We start from the raw sequence: 10,997 nt of genomic DNA on the forward strand, positions 1-10,997 counted from the left end.
TGAGTTCTTTTTTTTAATAAATGATATTATTTATATTAAATAAGAATTGATGGACATAACCTTACAATTAACCAGCAATAACATGATTCGAATTCGTCTTTGACGAAAATAACTTTGTCTCTCTTACAAATGTTTTACTAATTTTTGTAGAATAATTTACATTCAATTGCGTTCAAGAGTGTACAAACGAAGTTGAGATGTCATTATCGTGCATTTGATTTCTAACACATAACAATGGAAACAAATATCTCAAATTCTCTAGTAATAAAATACAAAGTTATTTAAAAGTTTTACGCGTCAAACATGCAGAACTTCAATTTTGGCTTGTTTGTTAAAAGAGCCAACTTGTCTTGACTCGAATGCGTACGAGCTGAGCTGAACTATGGACGAGTTATTCAAACTCGAAATGACCTCGAGTTAGTAGTAGATGTATGTGTTAAAATATTCCATATCGGCAAGAGGGGAAAAGAAAAATTTTAATATCATAACTTCATTTTAATTATACTAGATTATTTGGCACTTGTGTGATAAAACACTACGTTTGTTGGTCTATGCATATCGTAATTAACAAGTTGAGAACAATATCAGTGTTGTTAGAAGTATACTTTAGCCCATTGCTCTCCTATGAATCTTCCACGTGTGATTCACTAATTGGATCTCACGTGAAGGGACGTGTTAAAACATATCACATCGGCAGAATGAGGGAGAAAATAAGAGTTTAATATCCAACTACACTCCAACTGATACTGAGGTATTTTTATGATAAAATCTCACATATGACGATATATGCATGTGATAATTAACAAATTAAGAACAACATTAATATTGTTGGAAGTAGATTTTAACCCGCCTCTTTGATAATTTGATAAGATGTGATTCACCTAATCTAAGCTAAAAGTCCAAAATGGTGGCTAACCTTAGAATTGAGCATTATCACTACCTCCATTAGTTAGAACATGATTACCAATCCATTCCATTCCATTAATCCCAGGTGAAGCCAACCCAACCAACCACGAGATTAATCGTCAGCCATGAACAATACTAAGCATCACTTCCTACTCATATCATGCCCTTCCCAAGGCCACGTCAACCCCACTCTCCAGCTCGCCAAGCTTCTTATACAAACCGGTGGAGGGACACGTGTCACTTACGCCACCACCGTCCGCGCCCTCACCCAAATAAAATCCTTCCCGTCCCTCCAAGGCTTATCATTCGCTACTTTCTCCGACGGTTTCGATGACGGCGCCAAACCGACCCACGACCTGGACCTCTTCATGTCCGAGTTTAAGCGCGTGGGATCACGCACCCTAACCGACCTGATTCAAAAATTGTCTGCCTCCTCCGACGGCGGCGACGGCGAGCCCGTTACTTTCCTCATCTACGCCGTCCTCCTCCCTTGGGCCGCTCAAGTGGCAGCTGATCTCGGCATACCCTCCGCTTTCTTCTGTATACAGTCCACCACTTCCTTTGCACTTTGCCACCATTACTTGACTTATTTTCACAAGTGCCATTCAGTACCAAGCTCCATAACGATTGATGGGTTGCCACCTTTTGCCCCCCAAGAACTGCCTTCCTACCTCCTCCCAAGCAGCCCACATGCTACGATCGTCCCTACCTTTCAGGAACACATCCAGGCCCTCGAACAGGTCAATGTCAAACCCTACCCCAATTTTGTGCTGCTCAACACTTTCGATGCCTTGGAAGAGACGGCAATGGAAGCGATCCGATCACAAATGAAGAATGCGAATGTGGTTCCGGTTGCGGTTGGCCCATTGGTTTCGAGTTCCAGTGATGCCGGTTTTCGCTGTGACTTGTTTGACAAGTCTCGGGACGACGATTACCTACAATGGCTGGATGGCAAACCAGATTGCTCTGTTGTTTATGTGTCGTTTGGGAGCATGGTGGTGTTGAAGAGGGATCAAATTGAAGAGATGATGAATGGACTGGTCGACAGCGGACTCCAGTTTTTATGGGTTATTCGCGCTTCCGAGGATGGAGATGATCGGAGCATGTCGATGATGATAGAGGAGAGATTAAAGAGTACGGAGCAGGGTTTGGTGGTGCCGTGGTGTTCGCAGGTGGAGGTGTTGGGGCACAAGTCAGTGGGGTGTTTTGTGACACATTGTGGGTGGAATTCGACGTTGGAGAGCTTGGTAGCTGGGGTTCCAATGGTGTGTTGCCCGCAATTTTCAGACCAGAACACAAATGCGAAACTGGTGGAGGAGGTGTGGGGGACTGGAGTGAGAGCCAAATCGAATCACGAGGGAGTGACTGAAGGTGGAGAGATCAAGAGGTGCCTGGAGATTGTGATGAGAGGTGAAGAGATCAAACGGAATTGTCAAAAATGGAAGGGTTTGGCTAATGAGGCTCTCAATGCAGATAACTACAATCTCAGGCACTTCATTGCAGGGTTGGGATGAAATAAAACTCCTCCTATCCCATGGGCAGGCGCGCCAGGCAGTTGAGGCAGCGTGCACACACGCTTGCATCTATTCGACTTTCTTTCTACTCGACTTTTTTCTTTTGTTTTTGCTAAATATCTTCATCCGAGCGTGTAATCTCTAATTTCCTTATAAACTTCTTAGGATGAAATGGGTCAGATATATTACATGTATGAAGTATTCTACATTTACGCCATCTCCAAAAGAAGTCGAGTTTACAAATGTCATCTACCCTTTATACACTGCACAAAACTTACACTAGCGGGAATCGTCATATCACAAAAACTCTATATACATATTGAGAATACTAAATTCGCTAATCCACCTAGCGCTAGCTAGCAACTTTTTCAAACCAAGTACGCAGAAGCAGCTCTTACAGCATTTGCTGATTTCTTTCTCAACATACATTTCCAAGCATATTTCCTCTTCTCCCACCTTGCTGCTCTCTTTTTTTTATATATCATCCCTCGAAACTTTTGTAGATCTTTCAACCAACTGGAATAATCCCTCCCAGGTTCGCACGCAATGAAGTCCGCTAACTCCTCTATCTCAGATTCCTGGGATCTTCCAAGTAAGAGATTGAGAAAAACCTTCCCGTTGCAGGTTTTCTCTTCAATGCCATCACTAGATTCCGTTGTGCACCTCATGATACATGCCTTTTCCGAAGTTTCTGCTACCTCGCTCTGTGATCTCCGATGGGAGTTTGTGAGAGAAACTTTGCTTTAAAATGAGGGAAGATTGATTTAATTGAAGAGAAGAGGTAACCAACATCAGACAAAGTACTCGATTGAATTGGATTGAATTTATTCAAGTGATTGCAAGAAGTCTGTCAATGTATAAAGCTAAAACTATCGAATCCTCCTTTTCTTTATCGAAAGCAGAATGTTTTATGATCAGATGCAGCATTTTTCTTTTACTGGATTACTGGAGATATATAGCATGAAATTCCTTGCCTCCAAGGACTACCAATATCATGGTTCACTAAATGTCAGAAATCAATGGCCAGAGAATATCATAGCTAAAAACTAAAAAAAAAATTATATAAAAACCTGCTCAGCTAGCCGCTACTGAAATCTAATGCCAGCTACGTTATGATCTCGTTAGATTTTTCTGGTTTAAATTGAGAAGAGTCGAGCATATTTACAGTCAACTAGATGCCACCCACCCGAATTTCTGTTTGATTTGGCGAGAAAATATTTGTATGGTAGAAATATTTTGTCGCTGGTATTTCACATCCGCAAGAGGAAAAAAGAAAAATTTAAATATCATGACTTCATTTCAATTATACAGATGCCTTGGGCCTTGTGTGAGAATTGAAAAACACTACATTTGTCGGTATGTGCAGTGGTAACGAGTTGGGAATAATATCGGTGTTGTTGGAAGTGGGTTTTTTGCCCATTGCTCTCTTATGGATCTCACATGAGGGAGATGTTAAAATATACCACATCAGCATATGTTAAAATATACCATATCAGCAGAATGAAGGAGAAAATAAGAGTTAATATCCAACAACATTCCAACTGATATCGAGTCATTTTTATGATGAACCCCCACATATGATGGCATACTCATGTGGTAACAACAAGTTGAGAACAATATTAATATTATTGGAAGTAGACTTTGATCCGTTTCTCTGATAATTTGACAAGGTGTGATTCACCTAATTTGAGTTAAAAGTACAAAATGGTGGCTAACCTTAGACTTGGAGCATTATCACTACTCCAAAACAAAATTAATTACCAAGTTATAAAAAATATCGGTTTATTGAAAGTGAGTCTTTAATCGTCTCCCTAATATGTAATTCATGTAATTTGAGCTTAAAGTCCAAAATGGCGGCTAACCTTAAGACTTGAGCATTATCATTACCTCCATTCCATTCCAAGAATCCCAGATTAAGTCAACCAACCAAACAAGAGATCAAACCGTAAGCCATGAACAATACTAAGCATCACTTCCTCCTCGTATCATGCCCTTCCCAGGGCCACGTCAACCCCACTCTCCAGCTCGCCAAGCTTCTTATACAAACCGGTGGAGGCACACGTGTCACTTACGCCACCACCGTCCGCGGCCTCACCCAAGTCAAATCCTTGCCTTCCCTCCAAGGCTTGTCATTCGCTACTTTCTCCGACGGGTTCGATGACGGCGTCAAACCGACCCACGACCCGGACCTCATCATGTCCGAGTTTAAGCGCGTGGGATCACGCACCTTAACCGCCCTGATTCAAAAATTGTCTGCCTCCTCCAACGGCGGCGGCGACGGCGAGCCTGTTACTTTCCTCATCTACGCCGTCCTCCTCCCTTGGGCCGCTCAAGTGGCAGCTGATCTCGGCATACCCTCCGCTTTCTACTGTATACAGTCCACCACTTCCTTTGCACTTAGCCACCATTACTTCACTTATTTTCACAAGTGCCATTCAGTACCAAGCTCCATAACGATTGATGGGTTGCCACCTTTTGCCCCCCAAGAACTGCCTTCCTACCTCCTCCCAAGCAGCCAACATGCTACGTTCGTCCCTACCTTACAGGAACACTTCCAGGTCCTCGAACAGGTCAATGTCAAACCCTACCCCAATTTCGTGCTGCTCAACACTTTCGATGCCTTGGAAGAGGCGGCAATGGAAGCGATCCGATCACACATGAAGAATGCGAATGTGGTTCCGGTTGCGGTTGGCCCACTGGTTTCGAGTTCCAGTGATGCCGGTTTTCGCTGTGACTTGTTTGACAAGTCTCGGGACGATGATTACCTACAATGGCTGGATGGCAAACCAGATTGCTCTGTTGTTTATGTGTCGTTTGGGAGCATGGTGGTGTTGAAGAGGGATCAAATTGAAGAGATGATGAATGGACTGGTCGACAGCGGACTCCAGTTTTTATGGGTTATTCGCGCTTCCAAGAATGGAGATGATCGGAGCATGACGATGATGATAGAGGAGAGATTAAAAAGTACGGAGCAGGGTTTAGTGGTACCGTGGTGTTCACAGGTGGAGGTGTTGGGGCACAGGTCAGTGGGGTGTTTTGTGACGCATTGTGGGTGGAATTCGACGTTGGAGAGCTTGGTAGCTGGGGTTCCAACGGTGTGTTGCCCGCAATTTTCAGACCAGAACACAAATGCGAAACTGGTGGAGGAGGTGTGGGGGACTGGAGTGAGAGCCAAATCAAATCACGAGGGAGTGACTGAAGGTGGAGAGATCAAGAGGTGCCTGGAGATTGTGATGAGAGGTGAAGAGATCAAACGGAATTGTCAAAAATGGAAGGGGTTGGCTAATGAGGCTCTCAATGCAAATAACTACAATCTCAGGCACTTCATTGCAGGGTTGGGATGAAATAAAACTCCTCCTATCCTATGGGCGGGCACGCCAGGCAGTTGAGGCAGCGTGCACACACGCTTGCACCTATTCGACTTTCTTTCTGCTCTACTTTTTTATTTTGTTTTTGCCAAATATCTTCATCCGAGCGTGTAATCTCTAATTTCCTTATAAACTTCTTAGGATGAAATGGGTCAGATATATTACATGTATATAGTATTCTACATTTACGCCATCTCCTAAAGAAGTCGAGTTTACAAATGTCATCTACCCTTTATACACTGCACAAAACTTACACTAGCGGGAATCATCATATCACAAAAACTCTATATACACATTGAGAATACTTAATTCGCTAATCCACCTAGTGCTAGCTAGCAACTTTTTTAAACCAAGTACGCAGAAGCAGCTCTTACCACATTTGATTATTTCTTTCGTAACATACATTTCCAAGCATATTTCCTCTTCTCCCACCTTGCTGCTCTCTTTTTTTTATATATCATCCCTCGAAACTTTTGTAGATCCTTCAACCAACTGGAATAATCCCTCCCAGGTTCGCACGCAATGAAGTCCGCTAACTCCTCTATCTCAAATTCCTGGGATCTTCCTAGTAAGAGATTGAGAAAAACCTTCCCGTTGCAGGTTTCCTCTGTTTTCTCTTCAATGCCATCACTAGATTCCGTTGTGCACCTCATGATACATGCATCTTCCGACGTTTCTGCTTCCTTGCTCTGTGATCTCCGATGGGAATTTGTGAGAGAAACTTTGCTGTAAAATGAGGGAAGATTGATTTAATTGAAGAGAAGAGATAACCAACATCAGACAAAAGTACTCGATTGAATTGAATTGAATTTATTCAAGTGATTGCAAGAAGTCTGTCAATGTATAAAGCTAAAACTATCGAATCGTCCTTTTCTTTATCGAAAGCAGAATGTTTTATGATCAGATGCAGCATTTTTCTTTTACTGGATTACTGGAGATCTATAGCATGAAATTCCTTGCCTCCAAGGACTACCAATATCATGGTTCACCAAATGTCAGAAATCAATGGCCAGAGAATATCATAGCTAAAAACTAAAAAAATACTATGAAAAGCTGCTCCGCTAGCCGCAACTGAAATCTAATGACAGCTACATTATGATCTCGTTATATTTTTCTGGTTTAAATTGAGAAGAGTCGAGCATATTTACAGTCAACTAGATGCCACCCACCCGAATTTCTGTTGGATTTGGCGAGAAAATATTTGTATGGTAGAAATATTTTGTCACTGGTATTACAAAAAACTTAATACAAAACTATGCTATATGGTGCACAATATTTTTTTGTACCTTAAGTGAAGTGTTTGAATTTTCTGAAATTTCGATGCAACTCTTCTGATAGATTTCTTTTTCACCAAGCCCTGCAAAGTGTAACATACGTCATTTTTAAATGTACATAATAAGTTCAAAGAATTAAAACATTTATCATTTTTTGTTTTACAAGTATCAAGCATGAAACAAAAACACATCAATTAAACTCGAAAAGGTCATAAAAGAAAAACAAAGCTCACCCCTGTAATCTTGTCTGAAGGCAATCCAGATGAAGTTTGTGAGCCAGAAACTAGAAGTGAGCTGAGTGCAACTATATCACCATCTTCGTATACATATAGATTTAATAGTGACATGATTGTCGATATGCAGCCCTTAACTAAGAAATCAATCCCACTACCAAAACCCAAGGACAGTAAGCCTGAAAAGTGCAGAAGCATCCACTTGGAAGCCTTATGTATCGACGGGTGGGTGTTCATCATGTCTAATAAGAACTTTTGATTAGGCAGAGACATATTGAACTGGTGAAAACAGCCAATGACACCCACTATGAAATCATATTCCTTTGAAGAAGCGTCTTTTAAGGTTTTTGGAGAGCCCAAATGCCCGCCATGCCTTAGACACCAAACAGCTTTCAACAACGAAGTACTCATTAACTTCAATATGGAAGCAAGAAGATATATATCTTGTGGACTCGTATCCCCTTTTCTATACAGCACACTATCACTAACACCACAAGAAAAACTTCCATGTATTATGCTACGCAAGACGGACGCTATATCATCTTTACATGATTCATCAAAAACATGTTGGCTCTCATTTATGTATGCAACAGAAGAATCCATCAGGTTGGCTTTTCTTCCACAGAACATATCGCACAAATACGAGTCCCATAACGAATCAGAATGGGTAACTAGATCACACATTTTATCTCTCGTAACTTGTTGAATATACGACTCAAATGAAGGTTGACAACTTCTCCCCAGCATACGTGAACCAGTAGAAGAAGAAGAAGAACATTTAACACCCAAACGATGGAAATCCATAAGTGAACTAGACATGTGGCTGGTATATAAAAGGACAGACCTTTCAAATGCTGTTAGGTAGCAGTCCATAAGTCTAAGATCTGGTCTAGCATTCAAAGACATGTCTACATCAATAGATTCAGAAACCAATAAAAACAAATGTGTCTGCAACATTTTGGGTGCTGACAGCATGATGGGGTTGAGAAGCAATAACACTGCAGCTTTCAGGCTCAGTTCGGGAACTCTACAATGCTTCCCAAAATCACAGAATAATCTTTTGAGGAAGTTCCCATATGCTCGCTTTCCATAAACTGACAAGATGAAATGGGCAGAAATCACCTCCAGAACACTTCCAATATCACCTTTGACAGCATGGCACCGAAATAGCATTTCAGTTGTGCAAGAAGAAGAATCAACAAGAATAAAGTACTCTCTCAGCAATCTACACATTACAAGTTCATCTGCAAATATCTAAATACAATAATGCTACCATCAGTTGTGTATAGATGCAATAACTCTTACAAAAGTAATTATTTTAGAATGGCATGAGAACTTCACATGGAAGAATAACACAAAGGATATTTGAAATGGAATTCTTCTTGAACTGCAAAAAAAAAAAAATATATATATATATACACACACATACATACAGCCGACGATTGCAAGACTGTCCTCAAAGTATTCAATATGTTTATTCATATCCTAATCTTGTAAATATATAACATTGGTAATTTGGTAAATTTATACTGTACTTACTATCTAATAGCAATCAATATCACATTAAGTAAAACAAAATTGAAGGAAGACGACACAGAGAAATTCATATACAACAAACAAGTTATAATGTGTTACAATGTATACTTTTAAGACCAGTACGAGAAGAAATGCAAACACCACCATAGCATATAACTGTATGGGTTGAAAGCATAGCTGACATTCCAATAGCTCTAAAGGTTAAAAGTTATTGAACGTTTACCTCAAGCACTGCAGATAGTGCTGGACACCATGGATCAGAAACCTCTATCAAACATAAGGAAGAAACAAAATCTTCGGAAACAGTAGTAGAAGAACCAACAGCATCAGTGAACGTGCACTTGGAAGAAACAAACTTCTGAAAGGTGACAGAGTTGTTTTTCTCATCTCCTCCACTTGTAACCAAAGAAATCAATTTCCGTAGTACAGAGAGAAGAAATTGGGTTTTCTCCACTAGGATAGTAGGGTCAGCCAAGGTCAAGACTAAGATGCAACATCTCAGAAGCAGTGGTAGTTCATCAGGAGCGGCCGACATATCTGTGTGGGAATCAACGTGCCTTGGTCCCCTTGTTGCAGATACATCACATAAAGCGGAAAAGAACAGTTTAAACCTCCTATCTAGCTCTTTGTACAAAACATAAATGAGACTTTGTGTATCTCCAAGTTTCACTTCAACCCCGCCATCATTGAGAGCACCTTCAAAGTTAGAAAAGTGCATTGTTTCATTACACGACAGCGGAGCAAGTAGGAAGCACAATCTTTTCAAAAGGGGCATCTTCAGACCCTGAAATTGAACACACTAAGAATCAATCAACGCGTTTATCTACGTAAATATAAGTTCCTATGTCCACAAATGACACAAACATCCATCAATGTTCTACAACAAAGCAACACTGAGGCTACACTCGTTTCGGCGGAAATGAATTTCCCAATTTCCTTCTCAATCCTCTTACAATTCGCCCCTGATTCTACAAAATTATGACCCTGGACAGTCTCTATCCAAACAAATCCATAAATGCAGAAGTGACAAGTGAGCCATACGACCTAAATGAGAATATGAAACGACAATGCAATGTAAGATGGAGATGGAGTACCTCAGGGGATTGAATTGCAGAGATTAGGGTTTGGAAGTTGAGAGGGGGAGTGTGATTGGGAGTTAGGGCTTCTTCCATTGCAGGGCTGCGGCGCTTTCTGTGCCTCTTGCTCTTCCAACCCATCTCTACGTTCTGCAGAAACGCACGGAATCTCAGAAATGATCGGCTTTCGCTTACAAATGGGCGCCAAACTGACACCACTTTCGGAAGACTAAATATGAAAACCTAAGAATTCGATAGTTCAAAAGCTCTTATATTTTTTTCCGCACCCTATTAATTTCGGCCATTTGATTTACTTTTATTTTATTCAATCTCTTTCTTACTTTTATTTTATTCAATCAAACAATTAAAAATATTTGTAAGAAAATCTCCAACTTTTGAGTTAAAATATAAAACTTCTAATCCAAAAAATTTAAGTTTTAATCATAAATAATTTTTCTTCTCCGACCTTTCTGATTAAATGTTTTTTCTTAATGTCGTCCAATCAAAATAGAGTCATTGTGATTGCACATGGATGGCTGATAATCCCAACAAGTTGGGCCCACTTTTGCACAACAAGGTCCCATTGCCTTGCTTTTGGCTCGTTCCATTGTGTTCGGAGCTAGGGGTGGGCATAAAAACCGTCAAACCATAAAACCACATCGAACCGTATGAAAAAAAATCGAAAAGAACCGTGTTGATCGAAAAAGTCAACTTTGAGTCAAAAACCGAACCGGACCATTCAAACCGGTTTCGGTTTGAACAAGAACGGGAACCGAACCGAACCATTTTATTAATAATAAACCAATTAATTATATATATAAACACATGACATAGTATAATAGGTTGAAAAATTAGGTTCACCAAATTAGTTATGCTAGAGTTCCCCTTGAACAACAAACTTCACATAATAACTTGCTAAAGGAGGAGTTTGGGAGTTCTTTACCATTTCAAACAAATTGGCATGTATTTAATAGCTTTTGTGGTTTTTTTTAATCTATAGTTGGCATGCTCCTTAGCTTATATCATTTGGACTTATTTATACAGATAATTGCTAAAATGGGGTGCAATGCTTCTTCCATGTGTAGCCCTG

The 10,997-nt window shown here is 40.4% G+C and overlaps 3 protein-coding genes across 3 annotated transcripts; 2 read left to right on the plus strand and 1 right to left on the minus strand.

Moving 5' to 3' along the window:
* Positions 1–922: 922 nt before the first annotated feature.
* On the plus strand, positions 923–2,649 carry LOC137710783 (phloretin 4'-O-glucosyltransferase-like). Its single transcript, XM_068449913.1, has one exon. It carries the CDS (start codon positions 1,032–1,034, stop codon positions 2,418–2,420), a length of 1,389 nt encoding a protein of 462 aa, XP_068306014.1. The 5' UTR covers positions 923–1,031; the 3' UTR covers positions 2,421–2,649.
* A 136-nt stretch (positions 2,650–2,785) lies between these two features.
* Positions 2,786–10,231, minus strand: LOC137727919 (uncharacterized). Its single transcript, XM_068466788.1, has 7 exons — positions 9,926–10,231; positions 9,055–9,615; positions 7,296–8,549; positions 7,075–7,145; positions 6,174–6,514; positions 4,654–4,830; positions 2,786–3,156 (listed from the first exon to the last, which is right to left on the minus strand). Exons 1-7 carry the CDS (start codon positions 10,046–10,048, stop codon positions 2,789–2,791), a joined length of 2,895 nt encoding a protein of 964 aa, XP_068322889.1. The 5' UTR covers positions 10,049–10,231; the 3' UTR covers positions 2,786–2,788.
* LOC137710774 (phloretin 4'-O-glucosyltransferase-like) lies at positions 4,315–5,981 on the plus strand. The gene has a single exon (XM_068449901.1). It carries the CDS (start codon positions 4,373–4,375, stop codon positions 5,762–5,764), a length of 1,392 nt encoding a protein of 463 aa, XP_068306002.1. The 5' UTR covers positions 4,315–4,372; the 3' UTR covers positions 5,765–5,981.
* Positions 10,232–10,997: the final 766 nt, after the last annotated feature.

The sequence above is a fragment of the Pyrus communis genome, chromosome 1, assembly GCF_963583255.1.
Source record: "Pyrus communis chromosome 1, drPyrComm1.1, whole genome shotgun sequence".
Lineage (NCBI taxonomy): Eukaryota > Viridiplantae > Streptophyta > Magnoliopsida > Rosales > Rosaceae > Pyrus > Pyrus communis.

Excerpts from the sequence above, each read along its gene's own strand:
- LOC137710783 (XM_068449913.1), top strand. The coding sequence starts at position 1,032 with ATGAACAATACTAAGCATCACTTCCTACTCATATCATGCCCTTCCCAA.
- LOC137710774 (XM_068449901.1), top strand. The coding sequence starts at position 4,373 with ATGAACAATACTAAGCATCACTTCCTCCTCGTATCATGCCCTTCCCAG.
- LOC137727919 (XM_068466788.1), bottom strand. The coding sequence starts at position 10,048 with ATGGGTTGGAAGAGCAAGAGGCACAGAAAGCGCCGCAGCCCTGCAATG. Across the intron at positions 8,550-9,054 it reads CACTATCTGCAGTGCTTGAG|ATATTTGCAGATGAACTTGT; the intron begins GTAAACGTTCAA and ends TATTGTATTTAG. Across the intron at positions 3,157-4,653 it reads ACAATTTTTGAATCAGGGCG|TTTCTCTCACAAACTCCCAT; the intron begins GTTAAGGTGCGT and ends TTTAAAGCAAAG.